The sequence below is a fragment of the Nicotiana tomentosiformis genome, chromosome 6 (genome assembly GCF_000390325.3).
Source record: "Nicotiana tomentosiformis chromosome 6, ASM39032v3, whole genome shotgun sequence".
Lineage (NCBI taxonomy): Eukaryota > Viridiplantae > Streptophyta > Magnoliopsida > Solanales > Solanaceae > Nicotiana > Nicotiana tomentosiformis.
In genome coordinates, this window is record NC_090817.1 from 115426968 (window position 1) to 115453411 (window position 26444).

The 26444-nt window shown below is 37.3% G+C and overlaps 3 protein-coding genes and 1 non-coding gene across 16 annotated transcripts; 2 read left to right on the forward strand and 2 right to left on the reverse strand.

Moving 5' to 3' along the window:
• The first annotated feature begins 983 nt into the window (after window positions 1–983).
• Window positions 984–12912, forward strand: LOC104092426 (pentatricopeptide repeat-containing protein At1g63330-like). Of its 13 annotated transcripts, none has more exons than XM_033655160.2 (5): window positions 984–1122; window positions 1442–3980; window positions 4560–4733; window positions 11830–11982; window positions 12105–12912. In XM_033655160.2, the coding sequence occupies exons 1-2, from the start codon at window positions 1055–1057 to the stop codon at window positions 3867–3869; spliced, it is 2496 nt and encodes an 831-aa protein (XP_033511051.1). In that variant the 5' UTR covers window positions 984–1054; the 3' UTR covers window positions 3870–3980; window positions 4560–4733; window positions 11830–11982; window positions 12105–12912. The 13 variants fall into 13 exon arrangements, with proteins under 13 accessions (XP_033511051.1, XP_070033810.1, XP_009596322.1 ...); XM_070177709.1 differs by having other exon boundaries at window positions 994–3980; window positions 12105–12695; window positions 12736–12912; XM_009598027.4 differs by having other exon boundaries at window positions 994–3980; window positions 12105–12156; window positions 12254–12912.
• Window positions 12913–14298: 1386 nt separating this feature from the next.
• On the forward strand, window positions 14299–14370 carry TRNAW-CCA (transfer RNA tryptophan (anticodon CCA)). Its single transcript has one exon. It is a non-coding gene; the product is annotated as a tRNA-Trp (tRNA).
• A 3465-nt stretch (window positions 14371–17835) lies between these two features.
• On the reverse strand, window positions 17836–18670 carry LOC138894622 (uncharacterized). The gene is made up of 3 exons (XM_070179332.1): window positions 18476–18670; window positions 18192–18367; window positions 17836–18115 (listed from the first exon to the last, which is right to left on the reverse strand). The coding sequence occupies exons 1-3, from the start codon at window positions 18668–18670 to the stop codon at window positions 17836–17838; spliced, it is 651 nt and encodes a 216-aa protein (XP_070035433.1).
• Window positions 18671–23974: 5304 nt separating this feature from the next.
• LOC138894623 (uncharacterized) lies at window positions 23975–24400 on the reverse strand. Its single transcript, XM_070179333.1, has one exon. The coding sequence runs from the start codon at window positions 24398–24400 to the stop codon at window positions 23975–23977; it is 426 nt and encodes a 141-aa protein (XP_070035434.1).
• Window positions 24401–26444: the final 2044 nt, after the last annotated feature.

Below are 26444 nucleotides of genomic sequence, written 5' to 3' on the forward strand. Positions count from 1 at the left end.
CTAAATAATAAAATAAAAATATACACTAAAGAAGATAAAGAGATGGAACGAGTGTACCGGGATCCGGATGTCGCACTAAATTTGATATCAAACTTCAGTTGATAGACTGATACTTGATGATATTGAATATTGATACAACACTTCACTTGAATACTTGATATTTGATAATTATAATTTTATAGTGACTAAAGTAAATATTTGATGAAACTTGAAATAATAAGTAATTGAGAATTTAAGAGCAATAAGCAATATTATCAAGAGAGAATTGAGAAAGAATTAGAGTAGTAAGAGAGCAAATTGTGAGAAAAAATGAAGAAGAAGGGGGCTATTTATAGTTTTTAAATGGTTAAAATTGTAATTTATCAATTATTAGGGGGAGAGTTATTTTCTTAATGGGTAGGCCAAAATGGCCATTTTTGCAAAAAAGGCCGTTGCCCAACGATCATTTTTGAATTTGACCGTTGGCAACAGTCCAGAAATTAAAAAATAAAATAAAAATTTTTACAACGGTAACCGGGCTGGACCGGGCTGTAGCCCAGTAAAAACCCCGGTAATGGGTAACCGGGCTAACTGGGTTCCGGGGCACCGGTTACCAAAATGTGTACGTTCCCGCCCGCTCAACCCTCCCTAACCCGTCCCCAACCTGGACTGACCCGGGTCGAATCGGGCTGTGATTGGACTGGCCCGGCCTGATTAACAGGCTTAATTAGACTAAATGGACTACCAACTTCAAGACATTTGGGCTTTTTCAGAGTCAAAGCCCAGTTTAACTTATTTATAGGAAAAATGATAATGTATAACCAATGTAAAAATAATAGTATAAGAAATATATAAAATATTTTTTGTATACATATATATTCATATAAAAATATATAAATTTTATATATTTTTTCTGTTAACAGATATAAATAGTTTCTGACGCGGGATAAAAGTGATAATAACCCTTATTTATACACAGGCCCACAATCAACCGGCCCAACCCGTAGACGAACTGAGGCGCCACCTCTGAGTTACAGCAAACAGAAACTCCACAAAAATCACACAGTGCTGGAAAATGGAGAACTATTATTTGAAGGGTGTTCAACTCAGTAGCCTCTGGAGTTTCCTTAGAGAGCTGAAAAGGTCCAATTTTTCAAGCTAAATACTTCTCTACTGTTCTTGATATGTGTTCTTTATTCAATTCATTGCACTTTATTCAATCAGAAAATGGTACACGCTGTAGTGTAGACTGTTATGGAAAAACCCTTCAAATTAGGTAGCGATAGAGTTGGGACAACTTTTCCTCTGTATGATTATTTGGGTGCTCAAGCTTTAGTTTTTACTTCATGGGTTTTGGGTTATTACCAAAAAATTCTTCTTTCAACCTGATATTTAAGGCTTTAGATGAATTGGGTTTTTTTCAAAGGCAGATTTTTTATATAAAAGAAAGAATCTTTTGCAGAAAGTATATTGGTGCTTCTTCAGTTGTATTGATGGAAGATTCTGATTCTTGTTCAAATGGTGAAAATGAAAGCAGTATGGAAAATGAAGCAGTAGTTGTTCCACTAAGAAGAATGTATAGTTGCAGAGGGCGAAAGCTGTCTTCAGTTGTTACAAGAATATGCAAGTCTTTGAGTTGGGAAGTTGCAAAAGAGATTCCTTTTAGAAAAGCTATGAGGAAATATGGCTTTTCTCGTTCCATAAATGCCTTTAATATGATTATACATATTTTCGCGTTCGCAAGGATGCATATGGAAGTCCATGCCTTGCTTAAAGACATTGTTTTCTACTTTCAGAAGGCTGGTTTTGACTTGTATAACATATTCCATCTTTTTACTCTGCACACACCATATAGTGCAACAACTTTGGTTTTCGTGGCTGATGTACTTATCAAGGTGTTTGCTGCGAATAAAATGCTTGATTGTGCAATTGATGTTGTTAAACAGGCAAGGAAATTTGGGCATCAACCAAGTATTTATTCATGTAACTTTCTACTGAAATGCTTGGTAGAAGCAAATATGAAGGAGCATCTTCTAAATCTATTTGAAGAAATGAAAAGCTTTGGGCCATTGCCTAATGTAAGGACCTACACAATCCTGATTAACTTTTACTGCAAAATCTATCAAGGGATAGAAGAAGCCGAAAAGATTTTTGAAGAAATGCAGAAAAGACAGATCAGTCCTTCTGCTGTTACATATAGTACATACATTGATGGACTTTGTAGAGTTGGAGAGGCTGATTTTGCTCTGGACTTCATTCGGGATCTGAGAGATAATAACAAGTCACTGAATTGTTACTGCTACAATGCTATTATTTGCAGATTTTGTGCTACAGGTGAAGTAAATAAAGCTTTAAGCATTTTTGACGAAATGAAGAGTTTTGGAATTATACCAGATATTCATAGCTATAGCATTCTGATCGATGGATTCTGCAAAAGCCAGAACGTCGAGAAAGCTATAAAGTTAATTGAGGAGATGAAAGCTAATAACATAAAGCCTACCGTAGTCACTTATAGCTCACTTCTTAATGGATTCTGCAAAATTGGAGCGATGGAAATAGCTATTAAAATGTTTTATGAGCTTGAGAATTCTGGATACAAATATGATCAGACTGCTTACAGTATCTTAATAAATGGATTTTGTGCTCAAGGAAATGTCACTTCAGCCTATAAGCTACTGGTGGAGATGATCAACAATAATTTGGCTCCGGATGATTCACATTATAAGCGATTAATTCGTGGTTTCTGCCAGATGGACTCCTCTAATAAAATGGAGTATTTAAGTATGACGGTACAAGAAGGTAACTTGCCTGATACCATTACCTGCAATTTCATTGTCAATTGGTACTGTACTGAAGGGAGTGTGACAGAAGCTTTGCAACTGATTGATAGAATAGTGAATCAAGGCATCACATCAAATAAGTATTGCTATAATGCAGTCATTAACAGGCTGTGCAAAGATGGAAAACCAGAAAAGGCTTTGGAAGTAATTCCAATAATGCTTAAGAGGAACGCATTGCATGTTGCAAGCTGTAACACTCTTATTGATGGTTTTGCTAAACAGTCCAATTTAAAAAAGGCTTATATGTTGCATGAGAAAATGCAAAAACTTGGGATTAATCCTAACATCATCACGTGGACAATTCTTGTGAACATATTATGCATGACAGGACAAGTGGGAAAAGCCAATGAACTTCTTAGGGATATGATTATGATGGGATTGAATCCTGATACTATCTCTTACACCTCCATGATAGCTGGCTTTTGTAAAAATGGATATGTGAATGAGGCCTTCAAATTGTTCAAGAAAATGCCACATATGCCTTCTGTTGTTACTTATAATTGCCTCATTGATGGATGTTGCAAGGTAAATAGAGTGGATAAGGCTTTAATGCTGTATCGGAGAATGCAAAAACTTGGGGTTACTCCAGACATCATCACGTGCACAATTCTTATTAAAGGATTATGCAAGAGGAGCAAAGTGGAAAAAGCCTATAAACTTTTCAGGGAAATGAGACTGAATCCTGATAAGGTCGCTTACACCTCCATGATCGATGGCTTATGTAAAATGAGATATGTGAGTGAGGCTTTCGAATTGTTCATGGAAATGCCGGCGAAGATGCCTTCTGTTATTACATATACTTGCCTGATTGATGGATTTTGCAAGGAAGGCCGAATGGACAAGGCCAAAATGTTGCTAGATGAAATGCGAAGACAGAATGTCTCTCCTGATGTCAAAACTTATAACATAATGATTTATGGATACAAAAGACGTGGACAATTGGATCTAGCTTATGATATGTTTTGGGAGATGATAGACGAAGGTATCTTGCCCGATGATGTTATCTTCAAAACCCTTAGGGCTGAAACAGATACCATGATGCCAAAATAAGACGGAATTTGCTAAGCTCAGTCCATAACATGAGGTGGCTTTTGCATGATATCGGTGAAAGTTTTACCTGGTTCACGCATCTCATCAGTTTTTCTTTGGAAGTGCTAACTGGTAGGCACTCCTCACCAACTCACTATTCTGTTTTGCATTTTGCATTTCTGTATATTTATCTCCTAATTGTTAAATATAGAATTGCTTTGCTGACCGAGGAAAGGATTTTGCTCCTCTCATTTTGGTTCTGCAGTTTATTCTTTCCCTTTTGGTTTGGGTTTGGGGGGGGGGGGGGGCTGGGTTATGTTTTGGTAAGTTTCAAGAATGTAACTAATAGGCTACGTTTACTTTTTGGGACCATAATGTAAAGGGATCTCATAGTGTTTCAGATATTCGGATAAGGAAATGTACAAAAATTGATGGTGCAACATGTGTAGTTTGTTAAAACGAAGTGCTTTTGGTTATCGTGAATGTTTGCTAGATTATTCTCATGTAGAGAACATAAGATATCTCCCATTCTCTTTGTCAGTTCAAACTACACCTTGAAAGTTTCAGTCAGCTATCAAGAGCTGTAGGCTGCTAGGATATATCTTAAATAACCTTGTTAAATTTCTTCTGTTGTTTCATGGATTTCTTAATACTATAGGGAGAGTTGATGATCAGCTTTCTCATTGAATTCCAACTCCAAGTTGGTTGCAGACATAAAACCTGATGTGAGAGCTTTAATGCTGTAAGTTGCTGAAAAAGTTAGAAGGTCATTATGCTACAACTTTACAGAACGTTTACGGAATCCCAGATGGGGAAGAGCTGGGTTCAAGCTTTGCTAAGCTGAGTTTGGCTTTGGAAGCCCAATCAGCTGTCCGATTGGACATGGTAAGTTCTAGAATGAGTAGTTTGCTATATAAAATTAGTGTGTTTTATCTCTACGAACTTGGAATACCATACTTCAAGCTATTTGGTGGACTGTCTGGCTTGAAAGAAACAATAGAATTTTTGAAGGCACATCGAGCAATATTCACAGCCTTAAACAAAGATGTATTTTTTTGTTAGCTTTTTGGTGCAATCTCTGAACATGATGTAGATGGAATGCTAGATACAATAGAGGGTTTGCACAACCTGTAATTATGCCTGATGCACTGGCGTAGTGCATAAATTTATAATATCTTTAATTACTTATAAAAAATAAAATAAAACATTAGTGTGTTTTAGGTACTGTCCTGAAATATTTGGTCATTGGCTCTCGAAACTTATAAATGTGTAAGCAAAGAGTGGTCATTTTTCATTCCAAAGAACACCGGTTTAGGATATCGGTTAACGTGATTTCAATTTACATTCCTGAGTAAAAAGGATAGAGAAGATTACTTACTGTGAGTATATTGGTTTATCTTGCTGAGATGCATAATTCAGAGCTACATGTGTTACTTCGATGAACTCATTAGCACATTTATTTTTTGGGGTTTAGATAGCCATATATTCCTGGATATGGTTATAAGTTGGAAGTTTCTGGGCTTTATTAATATTATTTCTTTCGATAAGGGAAATTTCTTGATTATTAGATCATTCTATTTTGAAAAAATAACCCTTCTCTGTGTTATATTTTATAACTTTAAAAACATAAGAAAGAGAAAACTAAAGAAAACCAGCATGTTCTAGTTATAACAACAACAACAACAACAAACCCAATAGCATGTTCTAGTTATAAAATTTGGAAAACCTTTACAAAACAAGAACTATTTGAAACTTAAATATCTATAGTTTAGGTCTTATAAGTGAGCAGAAAGACTCTTTCTGATTGCTTCATTGCTCCACTTGTAGCTTTAAATTGAATGCCTATACGCAATAGAAGTTGCTTTTGGTCCAGCTAGTCTTTTTCATAAATTGAATTAATGTCTTAGGAAGCAAGAACTTGTGTTTCTCTAAGTTGCTCGGACACGGGTGCGGATGTCCGATACGGGTACGGATCTAGAGGTCGGATCCTTCGAGATGTAAATTCTAAGACTCGGGGATACAGATCCTAGTACGGATACATGTGCGGAGATCTGACTAAAAATAATACAAAAAAATAAAAATATCTCTAAATTACGAGAAATTTTGTGGAATACTTACGTATAGTGATACACGATTATTAGAAGAGCAGTTAGTTGGGAAATTCAAAAGGTAGTTAAGGCAGTTAGTGGGAATTCAAAAAGTAGTTAGTGTTAGTTACAAGAATTAGTTGGAGTTGTTAGTTGGAAGAATCTGTTAGAAATCTATTAGAAGCTCGATCATTTCATACAATGTAATAGATATAAATACATTTGTAATCAACAAATTACATATGTGAAAAGATATACAGTTCCTATTCTACTCTGCTTTCTTCTTCTTCTTTGATCTCCATTGCTGATAATCTCGAGCTTCTCCATAAGCTCCTGACTTAGCTGCTCAATCCTCGAACTCTTCACTGAGTTCCTGCAATTGAGCTATCATTGGTATCAGAGCTTTCGACCCTTGGAGTCATGGCAAAAGGTACTCGATCGACTGAAAACGCAACTGAAGAATCTGATTTGCGTGAATTGATGAAGAAATTAGTCGCAGATGTTGGGGCTTTAGCTGGAGAGGTCTCTAATCTGGACCAAACTGTTCTAGAACTCAAAGAACAATTGACTCATTCCGGAGAAAATCGAAGGGATAAGACTCCTACGCAACATGAAGGTGAACCATCTGATGAAAGGTCACCAAGAGAGAAGAGCCCTGCCAGTTATAACCATCACAATTGCAATTTCTCGAGGTGGTCGAGGATGGAATTCTTGAGGTTCAATGGTGAAGATCTGAAGTCATGGCTATTCAAAATTGAGCAATTCTTTTCCATGGAGAAGGTGCCTGCTGAAGAAAGAGTGGAGGTGGCTGCAATGCAGTTAGAAGGTGAAGCTATACAATGGCATCTAGTACTTATGAGGTATAGACAATATCTCAAACCAGCTACATGGACTGAGTATGTGATGGCAATGATGGAAAGATTTGGAGTCGACTTTGATGATCCTATGGAAGAAATTAAGAAGATTAGGCAAACTGGTACTGTCAAAGAGTACCAAGCTGTTTTTGAAAAAAACTCTCAAGAGTTAATCTGTCACAAGAGAATGCCATCAATTGTTTTCTTGGTGGACTGAAACATGAGTTGAATATTGCAGTAAAACTCACCAATCCCACTATCTTATCTCAGGTGTACAAAACTGCTAGGATTCAAGAGGCTTATTTAGCTGCTATTAGACAACCTTCATTAGTCAGCTATACACCAAGCAATGCTCCCAGAAAGATCATGGATCAGAGAAATAATAACAGATCACTGTTACCAACTCCTAGCCAAGGCAATGTTGTGACTTCTAAAGGATTCAGTAGAAGAACACTAAGTATAGAAGAAATGAATGAGAAAAGGGCAAAGGGGTTGTGCTACTTCTGCAATGAGAAGTATGTACTTGGGCATAAGTGTAAGAATGCCAAGCAGATATATGTATTGGAGTTAGAGGGAATGGAGGAGAATCATGACACAGAGGTGGAGGGTGAACTGATACTGCAAGAAGAAGAGTTCAATCAACTAGAACCAGCTCAACCCATAGAGCAAATGGAGATTTTCATCCATGCTCTAAATGGTTCTTTAGGCTACAGAACTCTGAAGGTGACCGGGTATCATGCTAAAAAGGCCTTGAATATACTGATTGATACGGGGAGTTCACATAATTTTATAGATCCTGATTTGGTTCATCACTTGGAATGTAAGATCAGATCAACTACTCCTCAAATGGTGGCTGCTGCTAATGGAAATATGATGGTGGACAGAATGTGTACCATCACATGGTTGTTGCAAGGTGCTGAGTTTTCAGCAGAATTCCTACTACTACCACTAGGCTCTTGTGGGGTAGTATTAGCAGTGCAATGGTTGCTGACTCTGGGAGATATAAAAATGAATTTCAAGAAGCTAACCATGGAGTTTTGGTACAGAGGAAAAAAGCATCTTCTGAGAGGAGCTGGCAATCAAGTCAAGGTTCAAGAAGCTGGAAGGATAGCCAAACATACAGGTAACACTTCTCAGTTATGTATGATTCAAGTAGTGCCTATGGAGAGTGTTGGAGAACAGTGGCATTCACATAAGGCTAAAGAGGAACCTAAAACAGATGTTAGACTAACTCAATTGTTATCTGAGTATTCTAAATTGTTTGAGGAACCTACTGAACTACCTCCTTCTAGAGGTGTATTTGACTATAGAATTGTGTTGCAAAGTGGCACTGAACCTGTGAATAAAAGACCCTATAGGTATCCTTCTGTGAAAAAGGATATCATTGAGGGACTAGTACAAAAGATGCTTGATCAAGGCATCATACAACCTAGCTGTAGTCCCTTTGCATCACCAGTGGTCTTGGTAGGGAAAAAGGATGGTACATGGAGACTGTGTGGACTATAGAGATCTGAACAAAACACTGTGAAGAACAAGTTTCCCATTCCAATTGTGGAAGACTTGTTAGATGAATTAGGGGGGTCCAGAATCTTTTCTAAGATAGACTTAAGGTCAGGCTACCATCAACTTAGAATGGCAAGGGGGGATGTGCCCAAGACTGCTTTCAGAACTCACTCGGGTCATTTTGAATACCTGGTTATGCCTTTTGGCCTCTCAAATGCTCCTGCAACTTTCCAAGGATTAATGAACTCTGTCTTTCACAAGTTTCTTAGGAAACATGTATTGGTTTTCTTTGATGATATCATAATCTACAGCAACACTATGGAAGATCATTTGATTCACCTAAGATCTGTCTTTGTGGAGATGATGAAGCATCAATTATTTGCTAAAAGGAGCAAGTGCTTCTTTGGAGTCCACAAAATTGAATACCTAGGCCACTTTATTACAGCTGAAGAGTCTCTACTGATCCCCACAAAATAGAAGCTGTGAGGAATTGGCCTACACCAACCACTCTCAAACAGTTGAAAGGATTTCTAGGCCTAGCTGGATACTACAGGAGATTTATCAAAGGTTTTGGTGTGATTTGCAAACCATTAACTGAATTAACCAAGAAGAACAATTTCAAATGGTCAACAATTGCTGATGCAACCTTTGTTGAACTGAAGGAGGCCCTTACTCAGGCACCTGTCTTAGCTTTTCCTGATGCCAGCAAGGCATTCATTGTGGAGACTGATGCAAGTGGCTCTGGGATAGGAGCAATGCTCATGCAAGAAGGGCATCCAATAGCTTTTATTATCAAAGCTCTATCACCTAGACATGCTGCTTTATCTGTCTATGATAGGGAGCTATTAGCTGTTGTTCATGCAGTTTCTAAATGGTCACAATATCTGCTGGGATAGAAGTTTATTATAAGGACTGATCAGAAGGCTCTGAAGTTCCCTTATGGAGCAGAAACTGCACACTAATTCTCAACTGTTATGGTTAACAAAATTGATGCCTTTTGACTACTCTATAGAATACAAGAAAGGAGTGGAGAATAAAGTAGCTGATGCCCTTTCGAGGGTCACTGGTGCTGAACTATTAGCACTAATGCTATCACCTCATGACACTGATCTGTTCCAAAACATAGTATCCAGTTGGAATTCAGATTCTGAGTTTTAGCAACTTATTGCAGAACTTCAACATAATCCTGATACTCACAAACAGTACACCTGGACACAAGGCCAACTAAGGAGGAAGGGCAAACTGGTGATTGGAAGTTCCAGAACTAAGAAGGGAAATCATGACAGCTTGGCATGCTAGACCTCAAGGTGGTCACTCAGGGGTTGAAGCTACATTAAGGAGGTTGGTGACATTGTTTTACCGGAAGATATAAGGAAGGACATAAAGGAATTCGTCCAGAAATGTGATGTATGTCAAAGGAACAAATCAGACTTGGTTGCTTATCCAGGCCTATTGCAACCACTACCTATACCAGATGTAATTTGGTCACAGATCAACATGGATTTCATTGATGGGTTGCCCAAGTCAAATGGATGTGAAGTAATCTTAGTAGTGGTAGACATGCTAAGCAAATATGGTCATTTCATTCCACTCAAACATCCTTACACTGCTCAGTTAGTTGCTAAGTTTTTTCTTGATACAATAGTTAAGCTACATGGGATGCCTGATGCTATTACAACTGATAGAGATGCTGTTTTCTTGAGTTCATTCTGGCAGGAGCTATTCACACTCCAAGGAATACAGTTGCACACCTCATCAGCCTATTACCCTCAATCTGATGGGCAGACTGAGGTCCTGAATAGAAGTCTTGAAACTTACTTGAGTTGCTACTGCAGTGAGGATGCTAACAACTGGTTTTCCTATTTACCAATGGCTGAATATTGGTATAACACTTGCTTCCATTCTGCCATTCAGACTACCCCTTATGAAGCATTATATGGCAGACCACCCCCCTTGCATTTACCATATATACCAGGAGAATCAGCCTCTGCTGAAGTATTGATCAATAGAGAACTCAAGCTATAACTGCTTAAACATCATCTGAGAAGAGCACAACTTAGGATGAAACAACAGGCAGATTCTCATAGAAGTGATAGACAATTTGAAGTTGGAGACTGGGTTTATTTGAAGGTCCAACCATACAAACAAGTAACTATTTCAAATCATTCCTCACACAAATTAGCTGCAAAATTTTATGGTCCATTTCAGATTATTAGAAGAATTGGTCCAGTGGCCTATACTCTATTGCTACCTGCTGGGGTGAAAAATCATCCTACAGTTCATGTGTCTTTGCTGAAAAAGTGCCATGAAGTGCCCTCACAAATCTCTTATCCCCCAGTTGTTGATTTGGCAAGCCCTTACTGCCCTGATCCTGAGTTGATTTTGCAAAGGAGGATGATCAAAAGAGGTAATAAGGCTGTTGCACAGGTTCTAGTCAAATGGCAAGGATTGCCTGCTGATGTTGCTACGTGGGAAATTGCTACTATTTTACAGACTAGATTTCCATTCTTTGATCCTTGTGGGCAAGGATCTTCTATTGGAAGGGAGTAATGATACACGATTATTAGAAGAGCAGTTAGTTGGGAAATTCAAAAGGTAGTTAAGGCAGTTAGTGGGAATTCAAAAAGTAGTTAGTGTTAGTTAGAGTTTGTTACAAGAGTTAGTTGGAGTTGTTAGTTGGAAGAATCTGTTAGAAATCTATTAGAAGCTCGATCATTTCATACAATGTAATAGATATAAATACATTTGTAATCAACAAGTTACATATGTGAAAAGATATACAATTCCTATTCTACTCTACTTTCTTCTTCTTCTTTGATCTCCATTGCTGATAATCTCGAGCTTCTCCATAAGCTCCTGACTTGGCTGCTCAATCCTCGAACTCTTCACTGAGTTCCTGCAATTGAGCTATCATATAGCTTGTAAAGTGTGGATTTCTTTTTTATTCTCAAGTTGTAGATAAGTAAAGGATTGATTTCCTAGATAAGGCATGCTATTTTCTTCAAATTTACCCTAGTTTTGGTTCTGATTTCGGGAATTAAATTGTATCTCGTCTCGAATTTTTCCGTCCGTCGCGGTCAAAGTACTCAAAATTGTTTGACCAGATCCGGTACGGATCCCATATCCACACCCATACTAGTGTCGTGTCGACACAGGTGCGGCACCTAAACTGCCGTGTCGGAGCAACTTAGGTGTTTTTTAATTTATGCAGTGATTTACTCTTCTGAAGTCTTTCTATTAGCATCGAGGTGAACATAGATAAAGCTATAGAATTATAGTCTATATTCGAGACATCTTTATGATCCCAATCAGTATTAACATTTGTGCAGATTAATAGTTCACTAGATTTCCTCACCAACCCCGAAGCTTGATATTGAAACTTGAAAGTTGAAACCTATCTATTTCTCAAGATCTGAAAGTTAATGAAAGTGGTGAGGAAATCTAGTGAATTATTAATGGACTTTGGTTCATTATTTTTGCTTTGCATTGCGCAGTTGCTGCCTCAATTTTACTTGACTAATACTTTCGTGATGGTAGGCTTGATGATTTAGAAGGTCATAGCTTATACCGACTTGGAAAAGAGGTGTGGGTCCTGTTGTCCTGGCCTGTTACTGCTGAGGATTGATATGAAGGGTTGTAAATGGAGATCTTCTCAATCAACAGAATTTCAACCGGAGTTATCTTCCACTGGTGAGTATATATGGTTGAGCTACTGTAGTGTATTTGTTACGCTGGACTGAAAATGCTGTAATGGAACTTTGATTTAAAGAATTGTTTCTGGACTTGGTACTGACATTATACTCAAATATTAGCTACATTTCTAGTGCAGAACTCCAAGATGAATTCTTCGGACTCATACTACAGGTGGCATCAATCATAACTTATGAACACCTAAAAAACACTTTTTAATTGGGGAATCAATTAAATCTCTGATTGGTTCTGCATTGTGTTGTTGCTGCAGAGGAAGAAAAGCTTTGGTTTTGTCATGTTTGTGGCCATATGTGGCATTACGCAGCTAATGTCTTTCGGTTCAGTCTGAATCAGTTGACGCCCTAAAGCAAAGAGGGAATTACCTAGATTAGCATTTTTGCAGTTCAGCAGCATCTAGATGGGGGCAAACAATCAAGAAACCTTTCAGGTTAATGGAGATGAGATCTTCCGTCTAATGATCGGTTTGACAGTTACTTCTGCTGCGGTAATAATCACTTAGTTGATCGGGGATCTTTTGGAATACATGACAGAGGGTGGCTCAAGCCCGAATATCTGGAAGCTTGGAAACAGGTGGTTAGATCTGTTTTTGTTCGAATGAGTATATCAACGAGGCTGTCATGCAGATTGCAGTAGTGAAGCAAATGGGGGCATCAAGATTTGGGATTTGAGAAACACCTACTATTATCTTGGATGTAACTATGATTTAAGGTTACACTCTGAAGTTCCCTTTAGTGATGAAGTTACTTTGGTTCATCACTATTTTCTTGAAGAAATTTAAGAGGGTGAGAGAGAACAGAGTTGTCTCCTGCATGCATGCATCAATTTTAACTTGAGAATTACGTTGATGCATCAATTTTTTCAATGAAAATATTAATAGAATAAAACTAGGTATTGGTTTTATAACCACCATACGAGTTGCATAATTTGTGTTCACAATCGTACTTTCATTTTGGCTTTACGGTTTCAGATATATTTTCTATTCAATCGGATTCTCGGTTATGATAAAAACTGTTCTTAGTTTTTTCCCAGAAGTGACTATTCTTCATCCAAATCCAAAGATAATAAAAATGTCAGTAACTTTCCACAAATTTATTTCGAGTTCATTCTTAGTCCCCTTGAACACCATTCTTTCAACGGACAAGTGCTTGCTATTATCCCACCACAATAAGATTATTACACCGAGTATTACTCGGTTACCTTGGTCTTCTCCAGATTTCTTGACAGAATTATTGATGGAATGATTAATAATGAAATGAATGTCATGCAATGATTGATAATGAAGGAATTGTTATACACGTATTACTTATTTTAGGGGATTTTTGACTTTAAAGTTAATCATAGTATTTCTAATTGTATACGGTCAAAATCGGGCCTACCTGATTTTGCTGTTTGATCGAGACAAGGGAGTTGCATCGGGAGTAGCCTCGAAATAAATCAGACCCAAGCTCGAAGACGAGACATCAAGCCTAGAGATCGAAGCGTACGTTGAGACCGAGGCTAGCAACAATCGAGATCAAGTATGACTGACTTCGAAGGAGCATAATAACGGAATGACGAGAAATCAGTAACCGGTCGAAGATCACATCGTGAATCTCGGACGGATATCCGTGATTGGTCGAAGATCATGACGTGAATCTCGGAACGGACCAAATCAGAAGCGGTTAACTAGCTGTTTATACGATTTCCTTTTGTAATGAGAGTCATACCATAACAAGGTTTCCTCTACTATATAAAGATGAGTTCCAATCATTTGTAGGGCATCATGATCCACTGATAAAATATACATATACGCTGCTTTCTTTGTCTTACTTTCTGTTCATTACTGCTTGTTCCATCCGCTGCTATTCTTATTAACTAAGCTCGAGACTATCTCGAATCAAGGTCGAGGCATTGTTTGAAGACCAGTTTGATTTATTTTACTGTCCAATTTATCTATTTAATTCGTTGTTTATCAATTGGTGTTGGTTTAAATCACATATCCTTAAAACCACAATATAAGTTTAATTGTTACTCAATTTTGAGGGTAAACACTAATATAAATATTTTTAGTTCATATTTTATCTCGCGTAACATAACATATAAATTTCTATCTAACTTGTTGCGGGTATTATTTAGTAATTTCAACCAAACAATGCATTATACATGCCGATTTTTTTTTTTCTTATGCAACGCTGCTTTGTTTACGGAGATAAGTTTTTGTTGTGGGATCAATTTGAATCATCGACCAGATTGATATTAATCATCGACCACAAATTACAAATATATTAAAAATAATGAGCGCTGTAAAATAATATGGGATCCGTGGCGCAATGGTAGCGCGTCTGACTCCAGATCAGAAGGTTGCGTGTTCGATTCACGTCGGGTTCAATACCCCCGATTCTTAGGTACCCAATCCATTTTTTTCTTATTTTTTTTGTCTATATTTTTCCCTACAAGATTTACGGGGAACATCAAAGTGAGCCACAATATAGACATGAGCAACTATATACAGTATGTTATATTCAAAAAGTATAGAGGTGTAAGAATGGTTAGCAGAAACCTTAAGGAAAGCAACTGTATGTTGATTTGTGTGGTGTCCAATTTTTGCGTGCACTTATTCTAGAAGAACCTGGTTCTTCTAAGTGTTCTTTATACTACTGTTACGGAAATAGTAAATGCGGAAAGTAAAGAACACAAGTATTTTTACGTGAAAAATATCCGGTTCAAAAGGTAAAAACCCACGACCTACTACTCACGACCTACTACCCAGTAGGATTTTCCTCAACACTTCACTAAATCACTGAGCCAAAACTGCATTTACAAAACTCTTTGTAAACCTAAGGATTAACTCTAATCCCGTTGTGGCAACCAGTCTCTAACTGTTGTGACAACTTCAAGTTAACTCTAACTTGAATACTTAGAGTACCTAATACAATTGCTTCTAGATAAAGCTGAAAGGTACAAATTGAAAACACTTACTACAATTGAACTAGAATAAAAGATAGACGCTTGGAACTAGTTCTTCTATCTGGTTCATGTAGCTTTAGGTTCGCACACTTGAATCACACAAGAATTGTTTGCAAAATGCCTTGCTATTTTGCTCCCAACTCACGTTTAACTTCAGCGTTTGTGCGTTTTTGTAAAATGAGAACATCCTGCAATATATAGAGTTAGTAGAATGGGAAATAACTAGAGTTCTAATGCTACTCTTCCTTGGTGGAAGAGTTCTAGTTATCTTCAACTTCTAACTCCTCTCTTATCTTGGATAAAGTTCTCTTCGAGTAAGGAGTTCTTCTCCTTATCATTTATGCAACCTTTTCGATCAGGAGATATCAGATATGACAACTTAAGCTTATCTCCTTCACGTGCATCCCTTATGCTGGAATCTGCCCGTGTCTGTATACATTGTGTATGGACTTGGTTCATGCACAAGTTTCTTTGTCAATCATCGAAACAAAACTTCACTTGGGCCAACAAATTTTCCCTTTTTAATGATGACAAACTCTGTGCTTTTCATAAGCATAGGCCCTGTATCAACTCAGCTCAACACCAACACAAGGTTAGATCATATTCATTTTAAAGTCACTAATCATCAAGGACCAGGTTTATTAGGTTATAAACATCACAGTCCAATGTAAAAACCACAACCTCAATGTAAAAAGCACAACCTATCTTCCCCCTTTTGGCATCATCGAAAAGTTGTATAATTATATTAAATAACCAGATTTTAACAGAAATTACTCATGGCCACTGGGCTACTTCAAATGTAATCATGGAGTCAAGCATCATTTATTAATCTAATGATATTAGACATTTAAGAAGCATCAACAAATAGTTAGAGCACAAAAATAGTTAATTATCATTGATACTCAGTCATCCACAAGCATAAATAGAAATAAAAACACTGGTTCATGTGCAAAAGAAAAAAAAATCCCATCCGGGTCACTGGTTGGTCTAAGTAGGCTAGGAATGTCTTAAAGGTGGGAAGGACCAGGTTCTTGGTTCTTGGCTTGAAGCAGTTTCAACATCTCCCGAAGAATGCCATCATTCTTCTCCTTCTCTTTTGCAAGCTCACCTCTAAGAGCATCTCTCTCAGATTCTACTTCTGCCAACCTCTTCTTCAGCCTTTCAATTTCAACATCCTTAGCCCCACTCTCTTGTACCAAGGCTCGCACTTTGCTGTTCACAGGTATCTTTTTGGGAGTGGTGTGAACTTCATAGTCACAAGCAGTCAAAGTGTTTGCCCCAACATGATCCTTACTTGTACCAATCTCCCATTTCTTGATGGGTACCTTAAAGTGTGCGAGTACAGCCGTGAGAAGGAAACCATAGGGTATGACATGAGTATTGGTGCCAGTCAGAACCCTATCGAGAAGCTAGATGATAAATCCATGCCAATTGATTTGCCTCACATTGTCCAGACATTCCATAAGGACCAGATCCATGAATGTGGAAATGTGCCTCTTTTCCTGCCTAGGCAGCACAATTTTATTAACAAATTCAAACAACACTTTATGGGGTGGCTTCATCTCACTTTTGTATACAGCCTTGGGCTCAAGCTCTTCATCATTGTCACCAAACTTTTTTGTAATGGCAAGGGCAGTAGGGAGATTTTTTAGGCTTGGCCATTTGAGTTTCTTGTAGTCATTGTACCCTGGAGCAAGTACACCCAAAATCTCTCCTAGTTCTTTATCATCAAAACTCACTGTCACCCTTAGGGCTTTTCAAAACCGAACCGATGGCTTATTGGCTTATTGGTATCGAATTATCGGGGTAATAGATGAGGAACAGATTAAGATTTTATAATTAATGGCTTAACGGTTTGGGAGCGAATTACTCAATTTTCTTATCGGGTAAACTGTTAACCCGTTAAGAATTTTATATATTTACAAATTTACCCCTATGTATATAAAGTACTATTGAACGAATGTGAATGTTTGATTGATTATGAACGGATGTCCTTTTGAAAGTTTGATTGATTACTGAACTAATGTGCTTTTCTGGTTTTACAAATTTGGTTAATATGTCTATGATAGACTGTCTGTTGCCTTCCAACTCATGCATTTTTCCCTGCCTGTTGCCTTCCAAAATCCAGCATTTGTTGCTCGGTTTGTTCTTGAACCTGTGAGATACTTCCTATCCTTGTGGCTGAAAAAGTACCACTCATTCTGCAGCGTTGATCCAATCATATACCTCTTTGTACAATATGTGTAGTTTTGGTATATATTGAACAATTGTTCAAAAAATTTTAATTTGGTTTAGCCGATAAGTCGTCCGATAACCGTTCGATAATTATTAATCCGATACCAATCTGTCCGTTGTCTTATTGGATGGCTAGTGGATTACTACATTTATAATTCGATAACTGTTAAGCCGAACCGTTAAGTGTAATTATCCGCCCGATTCGCCCGATAAGCACCCCTAGTCACCCCTTTACCACACTGGTGACCCTACCATCTTTGATCTCACAATTTGCCATAAACTCCACAATCTCAGTTCTGGCAAGCTTTCATTCCATGTGAAGGACCATGTCCTTCCAACCCTGCACTTGTAACTTCTCCAGCAACATCAACATACATTCCTTCTCCAAGTCCCTTAGGAGTCTACCTTTCAAGATAGTTCTCTTCCCAAACTTAACCATCTTGTCCTGCTCAGCATCATATTCTTCTTCTTCTTCTCTTTCTCCACTCCATTCTTCTTCTTCTTCTTCTACTATTTTCACTTTTCTGGACTTCAAGGCAGACCTTGTTCTTTTGATCAAGGAAGATGGCCATGCAGACTTTGTCTTTGAGACAGACTTCTTTGTAGAAGTCTTGCTCTTCTTTGCCTTTGGAGTTACAACCTCCATCTCTTCTACCTCTCTTCATCCTGAAGACCCAGGTCCATCTCATCAATTTCAACTGCCTCAACAGTCTCAACCACATTTTTCTTTCCCTTAGCAGTAGCTTTTCTCTTACTTTCTCCTAAGGCCTTTTCCAGTTCAGCCTCACTCTGCTTCTTCTGACTTCTTGTAACTCTTCTTCTTGTAGGAGGAGTCTCTACAGGGATAGACGAGGCAACTTTTCTTTTCTTAATTTGCCTAGAAGTACCAGGGACTCTAACTCCTAAACTCCTTTTCTTTTTAGGTTTGTAACTGTCAGACACCTTTTTCAGTAAGTCTTCAAAAGGTTCCTGCTGGTTCTTGAACCTTCTTCCCCAATCTAATTAACCCCTCAACATCTTCTCTAGACCCACTTCTTTCTTTCACACTTTCTTCTTTTTCAGCCAATTCCTCAGTCCGTCCTTCCATAGCTCCAATTTCTTCAATCTGACCAACATGGGTGGGTGAAGATTCAGCCACTCCTTGTCCCATTCCTCTCATATCACCTTGAGCTCCCTCACTCTCCTTTTATTTTCTCCTTTTATTTTTACAACCCATTTTCTGAAACTCAGCAGTCTCTACCCAAGCCATATTACCTACCAAAACAAATCTAGTTTCCAGATTTTAAGTAACCTCAGAAGTTACTTCAGATGTAACTTTAGGACCAGATTTTACCTGCTCTATTTCAGATGAAACAGTTTCTTCCCCCTCAGTTGCAGATTTGAATGAGTCTTCAGATTTTTGGGGTTCAACTTCCTGACTTGCCCTCAACTGCTTATTGATTTTCTTGATTTGTTCTTTTCCAGCAACAACTGTGTGAGCTAACATCTTTACCCTTCCTTTCTTAAATGTGGGTATGATTGAGGGTGTGATGGATGGTGTGGTATTTTTTCCTTGGGTGGTGATGAAGGATTCTCAAAAGGGTTTGCCATTGGTGTGTTTGGGTATAAGAGAAGATGAGTATTTGTGCGTTTGGAAGATGAGAGAAAATATAGAGAATTTTGATGGCTTGGTAATTAAGAATTGAAGAAACAATAAAGGCCTAATCAATTTAAAGAGGTGGAGTTTAATTATGTAACATCTATCTTTACAAAAGTTCAGAGGTCTAATCAACCTGGGAGTTAGTTTGATGAGACGTTTGTGGCTTTCCCTAGAATCTAGGCACTTATTGTGTTTTTGGACTCTTTTGAATAAAACTGGTTCATTTCGTAATGGATAAGCTCAAGGAGGTTAGGATTAAATTTGTATCGCCTCTTGATCGTAATTCAAATATAATTATTTCAGAATATGTAGAGTGGAGAATACGTACCAAGTAATCTTGATGAACCGAGTTCTTCACTGAAAAATCTCTTGTGTAAGTCTGAATTTTCAAAGAAAATAAAGAGATATTAATAAGACATTTTAGCACATGGAACAAGAGTATATTGATGAAAGTATGGGACTGAGCAAAATCTAATCTAATTATGTACAAAATTCACAATTTTTCTAACAAATTATTGAGTTAGAACTGGTTCCTTTTAGGTGATCTTAATCATCCCTAATTCTAACCTGTTCCTTTCAAAGTGATCTCTACTTAAAGCTTTTTTGAAGATGCCAGCTATTTTGCTTGTCAGTAGCATAAAATTCTACAGTGATCAACCCCTTCTCATAGTTGTCCCTAAAAATATGATGCCTAATATCTATGTGCTTAGTTTTCTTATGATGAACCGGGTTCTTGGTCATACTAATTGCACTAGTGTTATCACAAAAGATGGGTATACAACCTACATAAATTCCAAAGTCTATTAATTGCTGTTTGATCCACAATAATTGAGCACAACATGAGACAACAACAACATACTCTGCTTGAGCAGTAGATAAGGCCATAAAATTTTGCTTTTTGGTGGCCCAAGACACAAGACATTAGCCAAGAAAGTGTGTCATACTTGAGGTGCTCGTTCTATCCATAATAAAACCTGTATAATCAGCATTAGCATATCCCACTAAGTTGAAATTACTACCTTTTGGATACCATAGACAAAGGTCAGTGGTGCCTTTTAGGTATGTCAAGATCCTCTTGACAACAATCAAGTGAGACTCCTTTGGACTTGGCTAAATCTAGCACAAAGGCCTACACTGAAAATAATGTCAGGTCTGCTAGCAGTGAGATACAATAAGGAGCCAATCATTCCCCTATACAGCTTCTGATCAACAGATGAACTAGGTTTATCTACATCCAATTTTGTGGTTGTTGCTATAGGAGTGTCAATTTCTTTGGAATCTTCTATTTAAAACCTTTTAAGCAACTCCTTCACATACTTCTGTTGATGGATCATAGTTTCATTTGAATTTTGTTTAATTCGTAAGCCTAAAAATAAATTAAGCTCACCCATCATACTCATTTCAAATTCACTCCCCATTATTTTAGCAAACTCTTTATTTAACTTATCAGTAGTTGCTCCAAAGATTATATCATCAACATATATCTGAACTACCAAGAGATCTTTACCTTTTTCTTTCAAGAATAAAGTATTATTAATTTTACCTCTCTTATAGCCATGCTCAAGCAAGAATTTTGATAATATTTCATACCATGTTCTTGGAGCCTGCTTAGGCCCATAAAGTGCCTTGTCAAGCTTGTATACATGATCAGGACATTCCTTGCTTTCAAAGCTCGGAGGTTGCTTGACAAATACTTTCTTCCTTTAGATAGCCATTGAGAAAGGCACTCTTGACATCCATATGATGGAGAGTGAATTCCATATAAGCTGCAAAGGCTATAAGGAGTCTAGTTTCCTCCAATCTTGCAACTGGAGCAAAAGTCTCATCATAATCTATACCCTCCTCTTGACTATATCCTTGAACCATCAATCTTGCCTTATTCTTTGTAACTGTTCCATCTTCGTCAAGTTTGTTTCTAAAAACCGATTTTATGCCAATTACTGATATGTCCCTGGGTCTTGGTACCATATGCCAAACTTGACTTCTCTAAAATTGGTTGAGTTCATCTTGCATTGCATTCACCCAGTCTGCATCTTGCAAAGCCTCAACAATATTTTTAGGTTCAATAAGAGATAAAAAAGCATCAAAAGCACAAAGATTCTTCAAAGAGGATCTGATTTTGATTCCAGAGGTTTGATCAGTAATTATTTCTTAATGGGATGAGAACTTTGATACTTGTAAGTTTTTTCAACCATTTAATTTCTCTTAGACATTCCTTCAATATTTTGTTGTTGAGGAACAGGTTCATGGGCAGGTTCCCTCGAGGTTTGAGGATCAGTTTCTCTTTGCTCAGTTCCCCCTGTCAGGTTGCCCTGGGTGGAAGGACCTGTTCCATCCCATGTTCCTTCCTCTGGTGCAGCTTCAATCTGGGCTGTTGTTTTATTTGATTTTCTTACATCCCAACTGCTTCATCATCATGTTCCTGCCTCTCAGAAAGAATGTTGCTTTCATCAAAAATCACACGTACACTTTCTTCTATATACGTAGTTCTTTTGTTATAAATCTTATAAGCTTTACTATGTGAAGAATATCCCAAGAATACTCCTTCATCACTTCTGGGATCAAACTTACCTAGGGAGTATTTACCATTATTATGCACAAAGCACTTGCATCCAAATGCCCTAAAATGGGATATGTTTGGCTTTCTCCCTTTAAGTAACTCATAGGGAGTCTTCTCAATAAGAGGTCTAGTCATGCACCTATTTATGATATAACATGCAATATTCATAGCTTCTGTCCAGAAACTATGGGGCAGTTTACTAGAAAGAAGCATAGTCCTAGCCATTTCTTCCAATGCCATATTCTTTCTTTCAACTACTCTATTTTATCGTGGAGTCCTAGGAGCAAAAAAATTATGATTTATGCCATGCTCATCACAAAATTCAGTAAATTTAACATTCTCAAATTCAGTACCATGATCAGACCTAATTGATGCAAGTTGATTACCTAGTTATTTCTGAGTTTTTCTAACAAAAGTAGTGAACATGTCAAATGCTTCATCTTTAGATGTTAAAAACAATTCCAAGTAAACCTAGAGTAATCATCAACAAGCACCATCACATATCTCTTACCACCTTTGCTCAATGTTCTCATTGGTCCACAAAGATCTATATGGACCAGTTCCATCGTTCTGGTGGTACTTACCACTTTCTTGCTTTTGAAAGAGGATCTTACCTGCTTTCCCATTGCACAAGCCTCACAAACTTTATCTTCCTTGAACTTAATGTTAGGCAGCCCTATCACTAAGTCCTTGGAGACTAGTTTGTTGAGTTGACTTAGACTGGCATGTCCAAGTCTTTTGTGTCAAAGGAGGGTATCATTATCCAACACACTTAAACAAGTGAGTTCATTTTCTGAAAGTGTGGAAAGATATACAACATATATGCTGTTCACTCTTTTTTCCTGTAAAACTATCTTGTCAGTGGTAAGATTTATCACAAAGCATTTTATAGAGGTGGATGCTACTATACTTCTATCACACAATTGTGATACACTTATTAGACTGTACTTTAGTCCATCTATAAAGTAGACATTCTCAATAGAGTGAGAATCAGTCTTACCTACCTTTCCAACCCTAATGATCTCACCTTTCTTCCCATTTCCAAAGGAGACATTACCTCATTTAAGGTCCTCAAGTGAAAGGAACTGGTTCTTGCTTCCTGTCATGTTCTTTGAGCAGCCACTATCCATGTACCATATTTGGTTGCTCCCCTTCAATTGGACCTGCAAAAGGAAATTAGGGGTTAGTCTTAGGAACCCAACCGAGTTTGGGTCCCTTTCTATAAGCAAAAGGACGAATCAAATTCTTTTTAGCCCAATTTGGTAGCCTATTCTTCCCCTGAACAAATTCTTTATTTTTTTGACTTGCCTTTTCTTTTGCAGTGCATTCACTTTTATAGTGACATGTTTTACCGCAGTGTGTGCAAATCTTGTTCTCAGGAAGTGTGAGGTACTTGCTTTTGGGATCCCACTTAGGAGCCAGGTTCCCAAAGTCAAGTCCTCTTCTGTTACTACTATGGTGTTCTTGTAGCCATGAAAGTGCATTGGAGGACCTGTTCCATTTACAATTTTTGTCTAGCTCATGCTTGACCTTGCTTAGATCCTCCTTTAGGATTCTTACCTGCTCATCCCTTTTATACAACTCATCTTTCATTTTTCCTCCTTTTTCTTCTAGAGTGAGTTGTGTGTGATCACCTATTTTTTTACCTGTTCCTAATTTTAGTTTTAGATTTTCAGATCTAAGCTCTAGGACAGTTGAGTCAAGTGCATGAACCTGGTTCTTCAACACAAAGTTTTCACTTATAGTTTCACTAGCCCTAAGTTCCAGGTTTTTGCACTTAGCCTTCAAAATCACACATTCTTTAGACAACTGTTCCTTTTCATTGTTTACATCCTCAGATTCATCAATTAGTTCTAGAAGTAACTCAAACAACCTTTCTTTAGATAACAATTTAATTTTGTCTTTGAGATGAATTACACTTACCCCAGTTTCTTCATCAGATTCTCCAATGGCCATAAGTGCTTGTTCATCATCATCATCATCATCTGAGCTCTCATCTGAGCTTTCTCCCCAAGCAGCAACCATAGCCTTGGTTGATCCTTTGTTGTTGCTTTTCTTGGGTTGAACCTGCTCCTTCTTCCTGTTCCTTCATTAAGCTCTTTCCTTCTTCCATTCAATCTCCCGTAAAGGACAATTCTTGATGTGGTGATCAATCTTTCCACACTTGTAGTAGCCATAATTTTTTGCTTCTCAGGAGCTTTTGACTTGCTATAGCTTTCACTTCTTGAAGAACCCTTTCCTCTCCTCAGGTACTTCTTGAAGACCTTAGTGATCATAGCCATTTCATCATCTTCTAGATCAGAACCTTCAGTGATTCTGAGTGCCAAGCTCCTTTCCTTCTTGGGTACATCCATCTTCATGGTTTGTCTCCTAAGTTCATATGCAGTAATATTTCTAATTAATTCATTCAGTGGGAGAGTGGCAATATTCTTTAATTCCTGAATGGCAGTGATTTTGCTTTCCCAAGTGATAGGCAAAATCCTTGTCAGTATCTTCTCGACTCTACCTTCTTCAAGAATACTTCATCCAAGAGACTTTAGTTCATTTGTCAGTGTAGTGAACCTTATGTACATCTCTTGAATGGTTTCTCCTTACTTCATAGCAAAGTTCTCATATTGAGAATATAGTAGAGTTCCTCTGGATCTCTTCACCTGAGGTGTTCCTTCATGAGCCACTTGCAATGTGTCCCAAATTTGGTTAGCAGTGGTACAACTTTGGATTCTGCTGTACTCATCTGGACTAAGTCCACAAAAAAGCCATTTCTTGGCTTTAGCATTCTTTTCCCATTTCTTCAAGTCTTTAGCAGTGCAATTCAATCTTGTCTTTGGCACCTCTACTCCTTTAGCATTTATCTTTAAGGTAACCAGTGGACCATCAGTGACAATGTCCCATAGCTCATAATTCTCTCCTATAATGTGATCTCTCATCCTATTTTTCCACCAAGAGTAGTACTGGCCGTTAAAGAGTGATGGTCTAGCAGTGGATTGCCCTTCCCAGTTTCCAGGTAGTGCACTCATGTTGATCTTCTCCTAAGGTGTAAGCCTCTTCAAGGAGAACCCGCTCTGATACCAATTGATGTTTTATACTTCAATGCCACACAAGAGGGGGAGGGAGGGGGGGGAGTGATTTGTGTGGTATCTAATTTTCACGTGCACTTATTCTAGAAGGACCTGATTCTTCTAAGTGTTCCTTATACTAGTATTGCGGAAATAGTAAATGCAGAAAGTAAAGAACACAAGTATTTTTATGTGGAAAATACCCAGCTCAAAAGGTAAAAAAACCACGACCTACTACTCAGTAAGATTTCCCCCAACACTTTACTAAGTCACTGAGCCAAAACAGCATTTACAAAACTCTTTAAACCTAAGGATTAACTCTAATCCCGTTGTGGCAATCAACCTCTAACTGTTGCGACAACTTCAAGTTAACTCTAACTTGAATACTTAGAGTACCTAATACAATTGCTTCTAGATAAAGCTAAAAGGTACAAATTGAAAACACCTACTATAATTGAACTAGAGTAAAAGACAAACACTTGGAACTGGTTCTTCTCTCTGGTTCATGTAGCTTTAGGTTCGCACGCTTGAATCATACAAGAATTATTTGCAAAATGCCTTGCTATTTTGCTCTCAACTCACGTTTAACTTTAGCGTTTGTGCGTTTCTGTAAAATGAGAATATCCTGCAATATATAAAGTTAGTAGAATGGGAAATAACTAGAGTTCTTATGCTACTCTTCCTTGGTGGAAGAGTTCTAGTTATCTTCAACTTCTAACTCCTCTCTTATCTTGGATAAAGTTCTCTTCGAGTAAGAAGTCTTTCTCCTTATCATTTATGCAACCTTTTTGATCAGGAGATATCAGATATGACAACTTAAGCTTATCTCCTTCACGTGCATCCCGTATGCTCGAATCTGCCCGTGTCTGTGTACACTGTATATAGACCTGGTTCATACACAAGTTCCTTTGTCAATCATCAAAACAAAACTTCACTTGGGCCAACACTAATTTAGGAATTTCAATTGAATTGGTAATAATGGGATTTAAAGGGCCAAAGTAAAAAAAATATTGCTAGAGTTGGAAGATTTACTATTTAAAATGCCTTTATTCACTTATTTTTTGACTTTGGAACTGGGATTTAAAGAGGCAACCATATAAAATATTGCTGTAGCTGAAAATGTTACTATTTATAATAGCTTTATCACTTTATTCCACCAAAGTAACTAAAATATTTTTTTAACGGAAAACTTACTTAGTTTTACCTAAGTATCATGAAAGTTACTTAGACATAATAGTTTATTGAGAATAATCATTTTTTCGGACGACATGATGTGTGACACCCAGACATATGTATTGTATATCTAATAATATCGTGTAACTTGCATTCAAAGACTCGATAGGTTACAGATTCTACAATTCCCGTCAAGTATGGCTTTTTTTTAATATGTTCATCGATGCGAGAGTCTGAGATATGGTAATAGGGCTTTTGCTTCCCATTTCAAAGCTAAAGCCTACAATTGTTAAACTGCTCTCTCAAGTTAAAGATATTGCACTTTGTCATGTCTAATTTTATTTTCTTATGCAGAATTACGTATGTAGATAAGGTATTATGCTTGTATGATCACAGTTTTTTTTTTTTACTTATGCACAATTGGTGTTTATCTCAATTGAGAAAGCCTATTCACATTTCAATTGATTACGCAAGAAGAATCGGAGATGGATTTTAGACAATAGGTAATTGATTAGTGCAAAATTGTTTTTTTCTTTTGGTAGATTACTAAAAATTTGTTACTTGAAAGAAATACCTAAAAAAATAAAAAATTAAGATATATTAGCAATTGCTAAATAAAATTTTCAAATCTGCTAAAGTATGCTTCATACTTGTGGTTTAAAATAAATTGTTGTTATTGATGATTTATGCATTACAATTCTATATATTTCAAGTAAAATTTAAGAGGATAGTTAATGAGCTTTCAAATATAAAAATAAAAATAAAAAACTTATTTCTTATTTATACATCACAAATGATGAGTAGAAAACAAAGTATTTACAATATTAAACAA

Coding starts and splice junctions, on each gene's coding strand:
- LOC104092426 (XM_033655157.2), top strand. CDS start 1,326: ATGGGTTTTGGGTTATTACCAAAAAATTCTTCTTTCAACCTGATATTT.
- LOC138894623 (XM_070179333.1), bottom strand. CDS start 24,400: ATGAGTGCACTACCTGGAAACTGGGAAGGGCAATCCACTGCTAGACCA.
- LOC138894622 (XM_070179332.1), bottom strand. CDS start 18,670: ATGTTAGCTCACACAGTTGTTGCTGGAAAAGAACAAATCAAGAAAATC. Junction 18,368..18,475: donor CATCTGAAGTAACTTCTGAG/GTTACTTAAAAT, acceptor AGAAAATAAAAG/GAGAGTGAGGGAGCTCAAGG. Junction 18,116..18,191: donor TCTAGAGAAGATGTTGAGGG/GTTAATTAGATT, acceptor GGTGTCTGACAG/TTACAAACCTAAAAAGAAAA.